Source organism: Dasypus novemcinctus, chromosome 1 (genome assembly GCF_030445035.2).
Source record: "Dasypus novemcinctus isolate mDasNov1 chromosome 1, mDasNov1.1.hap2, whole genome shotgun sequence".
Taxonomy (NCBI): Eukaryota; Metazoa; Chordata; class Mammalia; order Cingulata; family Dasypodidae; genus Dasypus; species Dasypus novemcinctus.
In genome coordinates, this window is record NC_080673.1 from 51,539,376 (window position 1) to 51,556,545 (window position 17,170).

The 17,170-nt window shown below is 39.1% G+C and overlaps 1 protein-coding gene across 18 annotated transcripts in view; it reads left to right on the forward strand.

Annotated features, from left to right (window-relative positions):
- The window catches only part of INPP4B (inositol polyphosphate-4-phosphatase type II B), a 902,865-nt gene that overhangs the window by 637,360 nt on the left and 248,335 nt on the right, over positions 1–17,170 (forward strand). For all 18 annotated transcript variants that reach the window (XM_058287497.2, XM_058287349.1, XM_058287627.2 and 15 more), the window contains one exon: positions 16,266–16,377. In XM_058287497.2, the coding sequence (XP_058143480.1) occupies positions 16,266–16,377 (112 nt within the window). The remainder of the gene's footprint in view (positions 1–16,265; positions 16,378–17,170) is intronic.

Here is a 17,170-nt window from a genome sequence, read left to right on the forward strand (position 1 = left end):
TAATGGACTTATTTCAAGAAAGATGGACAAGTTTCAGTAATCAAAGTCATGTTAAGATAAAACTTCCCAGAGTTCTGCAAATATAATTCAAGTGAATTCTCTATGTTCAAAGCAGCAAAACTAATGATATTAAGTTATATTCTGGGAAGCGGACTTGGCCCGATGGGTTCAAACCCGGGGCCTCCTTGACCCATGTGGAGCTGGCCCATGCGCAGTGCTGATGTGCACAAGGAGTGCCCTGCCACGCAGGGGTGTCCCCGCATAAGGGAGCCCCACGTGCAAGGAATGCACCCCATAGGGAGAGCTGCCCAGTGTGAAGGAAAGTGGAGCCTGCTCAGGAATGGTGACGCACACATGGAGAGATGATACAACAAGATGACGCAACAAAAAGAAACACAGATTCCTGGTGCCACTGATAAGGATGGAGGTGGTCACAGAGGAACATGCAGCGGATGGACACAGAAAACAGACAACTGGGGGGGGGTGGGTAAGGGGAGAGAAATAAAAAATAAATATTTAAAAAAAAATGTTATATTCTGGTCATTTTTTAAAGATTGAGGTTTAAGAGTTACTAGATTCTGGGAAGCGGAGTTGGCCCAAGGATAGGGCATCCACCTACATGGGAGGTCTGCAGTCAAACCCAGGCCTCCTTGACCTGTGTGGAGCTGGCCCATGCTCAGTGGTGATGCGCGCGAAGAGTGCCCTGCCACACAGGGGTGTCCCTGCATAGGGGAGCCCCACGTGCAAGGAGTGTGTCCATAAGGAGAGCCACCCAGCATGAAAGAAAGTGCAGCCTGCCCAAGAATGGTGCTGCACATATGGAGAGCTGACACAAGATGACACAACAAAAAGAAACACAGATTCCTGGTGCCGCTGATAAGGATAGAAGTGGTCACAGAAGAACACACAGCGAATGGACACAGAGAGCAAACAACGGGGCGGGAGGGGGCAGTTAAAAAAAAGGTTTAAAAAAAGGTTAGTGGATTCTGAATGGACTTTTACAATCTTATTAACATATTAACTGTGTTTTCTTGTTGACACCAGTAAGAATTAAATATAAAATGTACCTCCATTTTATCTTTTGGTATTCAGAAATAAATTTTAAAACTTTGCTCAGTAATGTGGCCTTCTGATTTCCTCCATTCCTTGGACAAATCCCAGCCCTGCTGATGCCTTTTGGGGTGGACTTGAGGATTTCACTTAACTTCTTTGAGCCTCAGTTTCTATAAAATGGATTGGATACTTAATGTTATTTTCCACATAAGTGTTCTCTGATTTTATTCAATCCTAATGCTAAGAGTGATGAGTTTAGTTCACAATAACAGAAAAATGACTGTATTTAAGGCTATTGAAAGCTAGTGAAACTTTTATTTGGAACACATTTCATTTCAAGTCTCAAAAATTTGCAAGAGGATATATATATATAGGAAATCCACTTGAACTGAAAATTTTAATCCCTTTTAATATTTACTGTATCTCTACTTCCTGTTAGGGCTTCAACTTGCCAAATACTAAAATTTGTTCTTTTTTTATGTGGATTCATTTTTAGAGATATGCTAAAAACCTTTTAATTACTAATAAATATATTCTCTTTAATCAGTTATCTTGAAATAATGTTTAAAAGAAAGATATTCAGAGAAAAAAGTAGACCGCTTCCTCATGCACTGTGTTGGAAAACTGGTACAGGACATTTGATTTATTCCTGCTGATTTTTAGATTTCATTTAATATGAATAAAAGCAGTATATAGTGTGCATGTATTGGAGTGTCTTGAACTTTGCTTTAATTACCTTTCCTCCTTTTCTCAAAAAAAGTTCTACAGGAATCTTTATTGTTCTATATAGACTGCTTTAACTGTGCATCAGTCACATTTTTTTTTTAAGATTTATTTTATTTGTTTCTCTCCCCCCACCCACCACCTCAGTTGTCTGTTTTCTGTGTCCATTTTGCTGTGTTCTTGTTTTTGTCCATGGTATTGGAATCTGTGTTTCTTTTTGTTACATTATCTTGCTGCGTCAACTCTCCGTGTGTGCAGTGCCATTCCTGGGCAGACTGCACTTTCTTTCGTGCTGGGCGGCTCTCCTTACGGGTGCACTCCTTGAGTGTAGGGCTCCCCTACGTGGGGGACACCCCTGTGTGGCACAGCACTCCTTGGTGCATCAGCACTGTGTGTGGGTCAGCTCCACACGGGTCAGGGAGGCCCGGGGTTTGAAGCACAGACCTACAATGTGGTAGGCGGACACCCTAACCACTGGGCCAAGTCTGCTTCCCCATCAGTCACATTTTGACCTCTAAAATAATTACCAGATGATTTAGTATTGCAGACTTGAGACTATATAGCAGAACAAGTTAAAATCAGGAAGTGGGAAATTTCAGGTCTTTACAATATTTTAAAATTAGGGCTGTGTTGCCTACCCTTGCATACTCTGCCTCACTAAACTTATTTCTTAATTGTGGCAGTAGGTGTTATTCATTCTCAGGTGATTTGTCACCACATAGAAACCCTGGGTTTCGAGGTAATGTATCATCCCAGTAGCTGTTCAGCCTTTTTTACCTTATACTTCTCTGTCTACCCCCAACTTTAGCCCTACCATCCTCTGCTCCCCAATCCTCCTGCTCTGTACTCTGATACCAAAGGTCCATCAGCACAACCACCTACCCTCAATAACTTCTCAGGAAGCTAGATCTCTGTCCTCAGCCTTCCCAAGTTGCTGCTCCTCGTACCTGGTGTGAGGTTAGCATCCTCCAACAACTCCCCTTTATCGAGACTCATGGCCTCAGGCATATTCTGGCTGCCCGCATTTCTGTAGTCAACTACAGAAGTTAGTTCCCCTCATTTCATGAGGATTTTAATTTGTGACTCCTCTCACACCTCTGTGATGCACACATATAGATGACCTTCTTAATTCATGGGACTCTTGGTTTTTTCTTTCCCCTACTTCAGCAGCCCGTCCCAACGGTCTTGTCAATAATCCCACCCCTCCAGAACCTCGATTTTAAGCATCCTGTTTTCTAATTTCCATCTCCTATCTCTCCCAGTACACAGCCTTTAATTACTCTTTGGCCATATAGAGCCTGATTCTACTATCCTGTCTCTACTCCTCAAAAATCTACCCCACAATATTTGCTCTTCTTTTCTTACCAGTTGAGAGGTCATGGTTCATCACTGAGAAATCACAAAAAATTCCCTTGCATATACCCTCAACTCCTGTGCCCCTCTTTCTTTTTGTTATACTCCCTGATAATAAAATAAAGTAAAATAAAATAAAATAATAAAACAAAATAAAACAAAATTTTTATAAAGTAAAATCAACAACAGCTGTAACAACAAAACTGGCTAAATGCGATGATTTGCTCACTTATTCCGTACTTGCATCCTTGTGGCTGAATGCGTAGGGAAGGAAACTTTTATCTGTGCACACAGGTTTTATTTTAGGGTTATGACCCTTAACTTCACAGATGCCATCACTGCTCCTCTGTAGTCCTAATGTATTTCCCTTGTCTATTCACTCTTCCATTCTCCTGGACCATTATTTCCTAACTCTTCATTCCTAAAACTTCCCAAATCTCTCTTCTCATTCTCATTCTCAGCTGATTTATCTGGGAAGAGAAACTTCACTGTTTCCCACACTGTATCTACCAACCTATCGGTATTGGCACTCCTTTCCTTCCTGGTGTGTTACATGAACTTCCCTTTTTTGTCTTAACTCAAGTCCTCCACCTGGATTTTAGATCCCATCTCTTCTCAACTATCCAAAAGTATTGCTCTAGCAATTATTGCCTTTTTCTAATGAATCATCTCTATTAGATCATTTCTTCTCTATGAAATCATTTCTATCAGCAGAGAAAAATGCTGTCAAATCTCCTACACCTCCAACTTATGCTTCACTTCCCTGCTCTTCTTTATAGAAGTACCGTTTAAGAACTGTCTCTACTTTGCCTCCTCAGATTGTCTTTTTAAAAATCAAACAAATAAACATAATAAAATAAATCCAATAAAAAGTTTTAGCAGTAGTTTCTTTTCTATAGGTCTAAAAGTGAGTGATTTTAGATGAAAGGTAGCCCATTCATTTACACCGTGGAAAAAAGTCATTGGCTTGGGAAATTTATTTATTGCACACTTAAATGAGCATTGGCCCCTCTAATCTCTGATAAAATGCCTCCTTTTGAGGCCTGGAAATTATCCCTTTAATATACAGCATTTCTAATGTCAGCAGATACTTTGAATGCATAGAACATGGAATGAAATTCCATACTTTAGCATCCCAAGTAATGTTCTCAGAAATTAGAAGGTTTGAAATGGGAGAGGATAAACTCATAATCATATTGTTTCTGTATACTTCGATTAAATGGGCATTTTTATTTGGTGTTTATTTTCAGAGGAAATTGTGTCCTTTTTCATTTATTTTATTTTAAAAATTAGTGCAAAGTAAAATTGATTTTTATACAATTCTATGAAATTTTTCTTCTTTTTTTCCACAGACTATGTGTTTTATTGAAGTTGTGCTTACAGTTTGCATTCTACCACAAAAACCCAATCCAGAAACACTATCTTTGCATACAATAATTTTAACAACAATTAACTTAAGCTGTTCAGTAATTTGTTAGAATGAAAGTAACATCAGATGCCAATCCACTTCTTTTAAACTTCAATTTTAAAGAAGTTTTAGATTACAGAAAAATCACATAAAAAATGTAGGGGGTTCCCTTATACCCCACTCCATCCCCCTCAAATTTTCCATTATTAATAACATCTTACATGAGTTCAGTTTAGCTCTCACCCTTTTGTTTCATGTCTATGCTTTATTTCCTGGGTTCTTAATCTTTTCGTTAAGAAAACCCTTTGCCAGTCAGGTAAAAACCACAGACCCCTTACTAAGTCCACACAATACTGTGTATTATTTAATAAATGTACCACACGCCAACTCATCCCACAAGAATAATTTTCTTTTGAATTTCAATTTGAGCTCATGGACCCCTAGTTAAGAACCCCTCCTTTATTTGAATATGGCACAGTACTGGCAAACAAAGTGGTTGTGATTTCTGCAAAAGGAAGAGAAAACATCTTTATTATTTATGTCGATGGCAAAATGGTAGACTTGGGGTGATAACACATCCCCTTTGGACTATGGAGCTAGCCTAAGTAGTATTTCATGACATCCTGTCTGCTCAGGTTACCTTGCCCCATTCTTTGAAGTGGTGTGTGTTTTCAGTGGACTCTGCCATGATCAGGGAAGAGATACCATGCTTGGGTAGCTAAGAACCAATCTCATAAATTTCCATCCTCTGTTTTTCCCAAATAGAAAATTAAAAATAATAAAAATGGCCTATTTACCTTATAGGGTACTTGCAAGCACATTATATTCCTCATACATTCATCAAACAATATTACCTACTATCTGCTAAAACACTCTACTAGATCTAGGGATTCATCAATGAACCAAATAAAGATGCTGTTTTCAGGGAAACAAATAATATACGAGAATATATTGTTGGTCTGTTGGTGCTATGTGCTATAGAAAAAAAATAAGACAGGGTTAAAGGAATAGAGGGTTCTGGGCTGTGGTCATTTTATACCTTTTGTCAGGGAAATACTCACTGATAGGGTGATATTTAGGCTGAAACATTAGGAAAAAAGGAAGCAAGACACATGGATATCTGAGGGGAACAAGAATTCTAGGTAGAGCAATGTAGCAAGAGCAAGCCCTGACTGAAGTGGTAATATACTTGCTGTATTGTATAAAGAACAACAAGGAAGCTAGAGTGACTAAAGATTAGGAGTTAAAGAGGAGAGTTGGAAGTTGTCCACCAGGTAGCAGGCTGATCCCCTCGGGAATGGTGCCATATTTGGGCCTGAGGGCTGGTCTCTGCTGATGGCATATTTGGTGCTCAGCAGTGGCTATAGCCATATGATCCAGCAGATCTGATGGTGCTAGAAGTTTCAGTGGCAAATATACACACTGTTTGGAGGCTTTGGCAAGCCTCTACAGGAGAATCTCAATGCCACTCTTAGAATTTTGGAGCCAAGTCCCCAATCCATCCACTGCTGATAAATTCTGTCCTTTTGAGAAACAGTTTCTGCCCAAGTGTCAGAGTGACTTCTCAGGCAGCCTAGACCTGTTGTAGAGCCCCACACAAAACTACACTTTTTTGGAGTAGTCCATCCAGATGAGGATTATGTTGCTTCCAAAATCCAAAGAGGTCAATTAACCATTCCTTGTGCCTCCTTTTTTGGAGTCCTCCTAACCTCAAACTGTTAGCCAATAAATCCCTTTATTTAAGCTAACACGTTGCATGACATTTGCTTGAACAGCCAAGGAAACTAAAATACTCCACATTCTGGGAACCAGTATGGGGATTCTGCCAGTTGCTGACTATGTCTAATCCAATTATGAATTCTGGAATTGGGGCAATAGCCACAGAATGGGTCCCAGAATCCACTGGACCTACTGGGCCCACTGTGAGACAGATCTGAGCTTAAACTCCAACGATCACCTGACCTGACTGCTGGATCACAGTAATGTTTTGGGTCACTAAGAATTGCTATCACTTTTGAGCCAGTGTCTAATAATTCCCCAAATATCTAATCATTTCCTTTTCCCCAGGGCACAGTCACCCTGGTAACAATCCGTGGGTCCTTTAGGGCAAGGCTGGGTAAAAGAATAAGAGTATAAAATTTTGGCAGTGTAATAGGATTCTTCCACAAAGGAATACAGCCTTCCCTTCATTCATAGTATTCTCATTCATAGGGTTCCAGGCCTGTAAACTATCTCAGGTCTGGGAATTGACTGAGGGGCTGTGACTTAATTTTTGTTATTCAAGTTTGACTTTTACATATGTATTTTTTTCTTCCCTTCCCCCTCCCCCTGTTTTTCCCTGTTTTTCCTGTGTCCTTTCGCTGTGTGATCTTCTGTATCTATTTCTCTTTTTGTCTTCTCTTCTCATCTTTCTCCTCTAGGATTCACCAGGATTCAATCTCAGGGACCTCTGATGTAGAGAGAGGTTCCCTGTCAATTGTACCACCTCAGTCTCTGGTCTCTGCTGCACTTCTCCTTGACTCTCCCCTTCATCTCTCTTTTGTTGCATCATCATCTTGCTGCATGACTCACTTGAGTGGGCACTGGCTTGCTGCCTGGGTACTTGATTTGCCATGTTGGCACTGGCTTGCTGCGTGGGTACTGGCTTACCATGCAGACACTTGCATGGGCATTCGGCTCACCATGTGGGCACACAGCCCTCTGTGCGGGTTCTCACATGGGCACTCGGCTCAGCATGTGAGCACTCAGCTCACCACATGGGCACTTGGCTCACCACGTGGGCACACTTTCTCTTCTTCTTTTTTACCAGGAGGCCCCAGGGATTGAACTTGGGTCCTACCATGTGGTAGGCAGAGGTCCTATCATTTGAGCCATATCCCCTTCTCTCAAATTTGACTTTTATTTACTTGATCCAGAAGTCTTCTGCTTATATGAGTCAAGTAATGATTTAGTAGACGGCTCATCTATTTCACTTCTAGGTACTTCATAATAAACCAACCAATAGCATAGGTCTCTGCATGCCAGGAAATGCTAATTACTATTTGACTCTGTAGTCCATTATGGTAACCACTCCTACTTTGTCTTTGGAATGAAGTGCTGCTTCTTGGCTTCTGCCAATCCAAGATCTGATCAAACCCATTGTATTTAAGCGTCCAGGTTTGGGGGTAGAAGTTTCCACAGTAGTATCTTTTTTTTTTTTTTTTTCCTTTATTTTTAACGAAGTTTTAGATTACATAAAAGTTACACAGAAAATGTAGGGGTTTTCCCATATACCCTACCTCCTTCACCCTCACACTTCCCCCATTAACAACATCTTTCATTAGTGTGGCATATTTGTCACAATTGGATGAATGAATATTGAAGCATTGCTAGTAACCATGGTCTGTAATTTACATTATGGTTTGCACTTTGCACTACACAATTTTATAGGTTTTGTCAAAATTTATAATGCATTCCGCATTGTAGTATCACACAGAATAATTCTAATGTCCCAAAAATGCCCCAAGTTATACCTATTCTTCCCTCTCCTTCCCCTCAGACCAGTTTATATCATTGTTACAAGTTCTTCCATTACTAGAATAATAATAATCTACTTTGGTCCATAGTTGCATTCCCCCCCCCCATGTGTATTCATTCCTTAATCTTAAGGACTTTGGGATGGTGATGCCCATTCTGTTTCTCATTGAGAGGGAACTTAGAGCCAGGGGGCATATGGATGGAACTGTCTTGCTTGCAGTTGCAGAGACTCTATTTTTGGTAATGGGCATTGTCCATCATCATCCTTTTGTTAGGTGTCCTGAGTGAGTCCAATGAATTGGAGAGCAGGTTTTGGTTACAACTCTGCTGAGATTCAGGGCTCAGCTGGCATATGAAAAGACTGAAGATTTAAGTCTCTGGGACATATACTTAATGGGTATAGTGCTAATTATAGGTTCAAATAAAAGGGCAGAAGATCCATGTGTAGGAAAATTATAAATGAGTCTGATTCTGATGCACTGGAGAGATAAGTTATCATATATTCCAAGGTAAGGTCCAATGACAGGGTGCCAATTTCCTGGGGCTGTTTGCCTTGCCTAGAGTGTCCAGATGTCTATGGAGCCAGCAGAAGCACCCCTGCTTGAGGCATTGTTCACTGCGGCAATTAGTGAGATCATTCTCAGATAACCTCTAGAATGACCTCTAGAATGACCTCCTGACTCACTTTGAAATCTCTTAGCCATAAGAACTCATTTGTAGTTAATATTTCCCCATTTTGGTCAAGGTCTTTTTCCAGATGCATTTATGGGTGCTTGCAAAAATTCCTCAGTGCTAGGGAAGCACATCGCCGGATGTCACGTCCCACATTGGGGGAAAAGCATGAGCTTATATGCTGAGTTTGGCTTAGAGAGAGGCCACATTTGAGTAACAAGTTGGTTTTCAGCCAATAAATATTAGTCAATAAATATTACTAGGCTAAGTTTCATTTTTGCAAGAATAAGGTTCGTAAGTACAAGCAATCATATCAAGAGCCTGGCATATTGGTCTGTCTTCTTTCGCTAGGCACTGCCTATGTACTCTAGAGATTCTTGCCACTCTATTAGAGAATGTGGCAGGGCTCCCCAGGATGGGAATTTAATATTTTTTCGGTTATTGTGTGTTTCCCCCCATGAGATAACACCCCATGACCACATGAACACATTCGTATTCCATAGAGTCATGCCCCAGGTGCATCCTTCCCCATTTACCCACCCACCACTGACACCCTGCACCAGTGGACCTCCCCAGCCATAGTCAAAATTTTTCTGCAATTTAAAACCTCCTGCAAACAAAACCAAACAAAAAGAGTGGTTTTTTTTGCATTGTACCTTCCGTACCATAGGATCTTTATCTTTTATGTATACCAAAAGTTTCTTCTATATGTTCCCACACTGTCTTATTTTTTTTCACCCACAGTAGTATCTTAACTATTGAGAAAAACAACTACAGAGCTCTTCAGGGGTGATGGAATTGCTTCACAGATTTATTCCTCACAGTCTCGGTGGAAGGTGTGTCCTCTGGACATTCCTAGGGTACATGAGCAGGTCTTACATGATAAATATGCACACACACACACACATATAAAAATTAAGAGGTTTAATATAGGAACTGGTTCATGCAACTGTGGCAATTGGCAAGTCTGAATTCTATAGTGCCGACTGCAAGTTGGGAACTCTGATGAAGGTTTTGTGAACTCCCCATTGGAAGCTGGTTGGTTGAAGTAGAGATGGAAATGCTTCTTTCAACAGCTGAAATCCTTAGTTCTTCCTTTAAGGATTCCAAATGATTGGATGATGAGATTCCTCTCATTACTGAGGGCAGGCTCCTTTATTTACTGTAGATGTAATCTGCTATAGGTGCAATCAAGAGACTAATGATTTAAATCTTTAAAATGCCCTGTAGTTACAATCAGAGAAGTACTTTCTTGACGAAACAATCTGTATACCAAAAATTAGCCAAATCGACACATAAACTTGACATTACATATGGCATCTGACAGTTGTGAAGTTCAGCCAGAATAGAAGCGTGTTTAGTTACACATAGTAGAAAGGTTTTCTGCATCCTAAGTAAATCTAAAATTCTTATATAAATGTATTCATCAAAAAAGATCTTTAGATTGCACTTACTCTCTCACTGATTCATGTCCCTTGTTTATTTTCCTATCCCGGTGAGATTTTCATGTCTAGCTGCATTTTATTTAATGCAAAGCATGTCTCACAGCTGAAAATTCCTTTGTATCACACCAGTACTACTTTATATTCACAAAGACAGACAGTGTTAATGATGGTTTTTCCCTGGATGTTTACAAAGTCATTTGTTGGTTTCTATCTTTGTGGCATTTCCAAAATAGAGGAGTTATTTACATATTGCTGTGGAACATTTCCAGAGTTCCTCCCCACCTCTACTAAGGAGAGCAGCGTAAATGAGAAAGGGGTTTGAGGAAGAGTGTCGTTAAATTGTCCTTAGTTAGAGGACTCTTTTACATTACTTTTCTTTTAGTCTTATGTCAGGCTGAATATTTCATTAGGAGGCATTAGAGGAGTTAATTTAGAGACAGATTTTAAAGACCTTTAATTCCTGACATATTATGTATGCTGAAACCTAGGTGGGAATGGAGTGTAAATGTGTATTGCTGAATTTCTCCCCTTTGTCTTCCATGATCTTTTTGACAGTTTAATATTTAAGTCCATCTAGTGAAAGAAAAAAGGTCATGATGTTTTCATTGAAGTGCTGTAACAGCCTTAACTGCCCATCTTTTACTTCTTATCCTGCACTCTGCCTTAAACAGTGGTAATGTCCTGGTAATAGGCTGTTGGAAATGACATAGTTTTTAAAAAAATTCTTCTTGTAGGTAGAGATGCTTAGTACTGCATCTAGTCTGATTGACACAAGAATTTCTTTGAAAAAGGCTATAGGATGAAGAACTCTTCTGCCTTGGTTCAGTAAAATTTGTATCCTCATAAAATATTAATAAAAAGATGCCATATTGTGAAGGCCAATATAATATTATTATTGTCCAAATATGTATTATAAGCATTATAGGAAAATCTAGCCCTTTTTGATTTGACTGTAAGTGTTCAGCTACTTAATCAGGTATGACATGCATTCGGTTTACTTTGGGAGATGTAGAATGAGAGGAAGGGCGTGCGGAGGGGAGACTGGATTGTGCCTGAGATTTTTCCCAAGTCTCTATCAGCCTGTGATGGAATCAGAGTGGTTCCAACATGGCGTGTGAGTGCTGCTTTATGGAGTAGCTGTTGTAGAGGAACTCTTAATGTTGTAGTGAAGGAAACAAATCCAGTGAAATAAAATGCTATGTAGGTTCTTGGTCACACAGCTAGTTAGTAGTTGAGGGGAAAGTAGACCTTGTGTTTCTTGATTTCTAGCTCAGAAAACCCTTCAATATTCCTTCCATATGGATATGACAAATTTCCATTAAATAAAATTCAGCAGAATTTTGGTGGTAAATAATAATTAAACTATAATTACTAAATTGAAAGTGTAATTAAGTATTTGAGAATGATTTTTTTTCCTTAGTCACTATAAAGTCATCTTTTAAATGGTCTTTGGAAAAATGAAATAGATATTTAAATCATAACTCTCCTGATTGAAGAGAGGTGTTGAATATCTATACTGCTTGTACATTTTACATTTCCAGTTCATTTACTGTGTGAACCATACTTTGGAGTGTCTTGGGTTCAGTTCCTTATAACCTGGATTCACTATTCTATCTTCTTCAGATCTCCTGTAATAGGCATGCTTAGGAAACTCAGAACTGCCTATCCAAAATGGTTTTGAGAAAAATAAAATTTCTCCTGATCCATAAAGTGCCACTAGATTAAACATGCTCCTTGCTTTCATTCCACTCTGGGACTAAGAGGAATTCAATAGGAGATTAAGAGAAGTGGGGGATCCAAAGGCAGAAAATCATTGAAAAAGTGGCTGGGTTCTTTTTAAAAGGAAATAGAGTTGTATTTCAAAACTGTATTCCCATACTATATTGCTTATATATCTATTCTGGTACTTTTGAAAGGTTAACTCACATTGCAATTAATTGTGAGCTTGTATTTGCTGCACTACAAGCAATGTAAGCTTCATAACATCATCTGTTATTTACTAAGTCTTTGTATCTCCAATGAGCATATAACTATTGCCATGAGATCCTCTCAGATTATCTATTTCAGTAAAATTCTGGAGAGGATCAAATTAAACACAATGCAATATATTAAGGATAATAGCAATTCTGTTACTATCACTGCTACTAGGATGAAGAGGAGAGGGAAACATAAGAAGTGCTTATCTTGTACATGATACTATGAAAATCATTTAACATAAATCATCTCACCTAACTTAACCCATACAATAGAGTTATTATCATTTCCATTTTATAAATGAGGAAAATGAAGTTTCACATGGTTAAGTGACTTGCCCAAGGTCACGCAGCTGATAGGGAGGTCAACCGCTGAGTGTTTGCTTATAACCCTCATGGTATATATAAGTTTATCACAAAGCCCTGGCAGAGGCTATGAAAAGCCCACCTTTCTTTTCTAAATCAATATGTAATTATTATTAGGTTTGTGAGAACTTTTGGAATGCTATACATTTGCATTCATTTGTATTCTTATATATTGCTTTGTATTCTTGAAATTAAAGGAATTCCTATGAGAAAAAGAGAATACCTTTAATTAATATTGACAATCGATTTTGAGGTAAAAGAAGCCTGCAAGTTTCTAGAAAATATTATCAGTAGTACCATGAATGTTCTTATTAAACACTTTAACTATCATGACAGAGGATTTGCATAGAGACATCACACCATTACTTGTGACAGGTTATTGTGTCATATTCAAGTGAGAAAATGGTGTAATGAATTATTTATAACAACCCCAGAATTGGAGTTAATATAGTTTTCACCAATATTACAGATCATGCTGTAACCTGTATACGTATTTTCTTCATGTTAATGTTTGTTTCTGTACCAATTTCAAATAACTGAGGTTCTGTGTTGTGATTTCCACTGGTTATAAATTTACCAAAAAGCATTTTATATCTTATTTTACCGACAAATTTTAATACATTATTTCACAAGTAAACCACTTTTCTTTTTCTATGTATGTGTTAGTCAGGGTTCTCTGTGGAAACAGAGCTGACAGATTTACCTGTTAATATTATAAGACTTTTATAAAAATTGTCCATACGTCACTATAGGGATGCACAAGTCCAAATTTTGTAAGACAGGCTACAAGCTAGGAATTCTGATAAAAGGTTTCAATGAGTTCCCCAGCAGAAGCTGCTGGCTGAAGTAGACATGGAAATTCTCTCTTCTGACTGCTGAAATCATCACTTCTCCTTTTAAAACCTTCAACTGATTGGATGAGATGTATCTCATTGTTGAAGGCAATCTCTTCAGTTGATTGCAGGTATAATCAGTCATGGAAGCAGTCAACTTACTGATGATTTAAGTCCAGGAAATGTCATCACAGTAATAATCAGGCCAGTGCTTGCCTGACCAAACAACTGGACACCATCACCTGGCCAAGTGGGTACATGAACCTAATGGTCACAATGTATATAGTCCTTATTTTATTACCCTATGCCATCAGCTGTGTCTATATCACCAGGAATTTCATATTTCAGTTTCCTTTAAAACATAATTCAAAAGGTGTGTTTTAATATTTAGCTTTTATGTTTTTAGAAAAACCTGCCATGATCTAGTGGCATAACTGGGTTTCTTTTTCACCTTAATTATTCATTACATTAGTTTGTGTTTTGGTCAACTACTTATACTCATTTTCCTATTCCTCTTTCGTAACAACTCTAATTATGAAATAGTGACATTTAGAACAGAATGGTTGAAAGAGAGGTGTCTTAGTTTACCAGAATTGCTATAAGAAATAACACAGAATGGTGTAGCTTAAACAATGGTTATTGATTGTTTGATGGTTTTGGAGATGAGAAGTCCAAAAACAAGGTCTCCAGAGGTCATGCTGTCTCTTAGATTCTGCAGCCTTCTGCTTCTGGCTTGCTGTAGTCATGGGGCTACTTGACTTACAACTCTGCTTCCTTCACATGGTTTCTCCATCTGGCTTCTACTTCTCCCTCTCTCTTGTCTTTCTGTTTGTCTAGATTTCCACTCATAAGGACTTCAGCGTACGGATTAAGGCCCAACCTGATTCCATTTGGCCTCATCCAGATTGAACCTTTGAAGATCTAATTCACAAATAAGCCCATACCCCTTAACTAATGATAACATCTTCAAAGATCTTATGTACAAATGGGTTCATACCCACAGACATGTGGCTTAAAACTTGAACATGTGTTGTTTTTTTAAAGATTTATTTATTTATTTCCCCCTCCACCTCCCCTCCCCCCACCCTGCTGATTTTGCTGTCTGTGTCCATTTGCTGTGTGATCTCCTGTATCTATTTCTCTTTCTCATCTTGTAGTCTCACTTTTTCTCCTCTAGGACTCACTGGGATTTGGTTCTGGGGACCTATGATGTGGAGAGAGGTTCCCTGTCAGCTGTGGCACCTCAATTCCTGGTTTCTACTGCACTTCATCTAGACTCTCCCTTTTGTCTCTCTTTTTGTTGTGTCATTATCTTGCTGTGTGACTCACTTGTGCAGGCACTTGGCTCATCAGGCAGATGCTCAGCTTACCACACAAGCACTTGGCTCACCACACAGGCACTCAGCTCACTGCAGGAGCACTTGGCTCACCGCATGGGCACTTGCAAGGGCACTCGGCTCACCGCACAGGCACTCGGCTCGCCATGCGAGCACTCACGTGGGCATTTGGCTCTCCATGTGGGCACTCAGCTTGCCACACAGTCACTTGGGTTACCATGCAGGCACTGACTCACTGTGCAGGCACGCTTTCTCTTCTTCTTTTTTACCAGGAGCCCCCAGGGATTGAACCCAGGTCCTCCCATATGGTAGGCAGAAGCCCTAACATTTCAGCCACATCCACTTCACTTGAATATGTCTTTTATGGAGGACATGATTCAATTCTCAACAGGAAGAAACTTCAGTTATTTAGATTGGAGTTATATATAAATTTCAGAAAAGAACTGGACTAGATAAAGAAAATGATGTGCTATATGACCATTATTATTTAGTCAATTAGAATTGAATAGAGGCTAATGGCAATGCATTATACTCCTATGGGATAACTTGGTTTGTATTTTCACAATAAGGTTCAAGGGAAAAATATTATGATGGAGTCATTTACTGTATAGATTTTATTTTCCAGAGAAAGAAATGGAATGTATTAAAGAGTGGTTGTTAATTTTACTTTTAACTTGTCAATTATAAAATTTTTGTTGATGTAAATAATACTGATGGAAATCTTAGTAGAGTAGTTCAATGACCAAAGACTTGAAGGTGGAGTCCTGGGTTTCTGATTTTAACACTTTGTTACTTGGACAAGTCTTTCAAACTTTTTGAGTCTCAGTTTTTCATCTGAAAAATAATGGGTGGTACAAAATAATCTGTTCCATATGAATCTTAACTTTCTTGTAGGAGAGCATCTTCTTTACCTGGTCTCTGAGAGAAATGATACTAGGAAAAAAGTACAGAGTACGATTTTGTAGCCAGTGGCCTGTTCATTACAGAAATATAACAATGTTCACTCCCTTTTCTGTTTGTTCAGTTGTGGCTTCTGCAATAGCCATGCATACTCTGTCAAGCAGTTGATACAGAGGAACCATAGTTTATGCCATTGTAGAGATTTGGAGGGTACAAAATAGGGGATTGATCCATGACACCAGGCGTTCTTGACAATGGGTCCATGAGCTTGAATTAAAATTCAAAAAACATTCTTGTGGGGACATGTTGGTACAGGTGTGATATATTTATTAAATAATACACAGCATAGTGTGGACTTAATAAGGGGTCCATGAGACAAAAAACGTTAAGAAACCCTGCATTACACAAGGCTCTTTTCTTGAGCTCAGCCTTGAGAGTCCTGAGGAGGTTTCTCCTCCCTAAGATAGTTTTGGGCAGTCCCTGCTCTTAACTCATGGTAATGGTCTTTGAAAATGAAAAACAACCCCAACACTGTTAACACATATTGCTGTGTTGTTAAGAGATTTGTTCAGTTAAAACAAGTAAAGTAAATGACAACGTTAGTGATTTTCAGAAACACGCTCCAGATGTGCTTTAAGAAAGAGAGAGGAATCTTACCTTTCCATTTCATTTATTTTTGGTTTCAGAACTTCAGATGGTGGCAAAGTTGTTGGCACCATAGAAGTCGGCATCCTGAAGATGGGGGAGATAGAGGAGGGGGAAGCTGACCACATCACAACAGATGCGCAGGGACAAAAGGTAGGCTCGCCTTCAGCTCACTGCACAAATTGAATTAGAAATGATTGGCTTTGCCAGATGTCTGGATTGCTAACACCTCTGTGGGAGCTTAAATGCTCATTACTCAAAAAATAAATGAGAAATCGACTCTGATTTGGAGTACAATGCGTGTCCTGTTCTCTGGACCACAGAGCCTATTTGCATGAACTATGCCTAACCATATGCCATTCAAAACACCTTCCTCGTCACCCACTTCCTTCTCGCCACTGCCCCTTCTCATTGGAACAGAAGTATTGATCACTGTTTGCATTCTGCCACAACAAACCCCGATGAGATGCACAGAAGACTTAATATAGCCAAAAGTAAGTTGTTCTCTCCTCCCAAAACCCTCTGTGGAAAGGGATGCCGTTTGAAATAGAATTTCATTTTTACGTGAAGGAGGGCAGAGTGAGGGAGAATTTTGAATTATGTGAAATTGTAGAAAGAGGAGGAGGAAATAGTGTGCTGATAAGAGGACTGCTCAGAGGAGGAGCAGTGCCAGCTGTAGGCGAGGCAGCTTCTTTGAAGCCCAGGGGAAATGCCTGGGCTTATGCATATTATCAGGTGTTCAGGAGTTTTACTCTTTTATTTTAGAATGAAAAGAAAATTGATATAAATATTAGCCTAAATTCCTATCTTCGGAATGAACTTGCCTATTTTATTAAAACATATGGAACAGACTTAAAAATTGCTGATAGCTTTTATTCAGAAAAAAATGAGTTTGTTTATGCTCTACTATATAATTCCTACCTTTTCGTAAGTGAGCTTTTTAAAA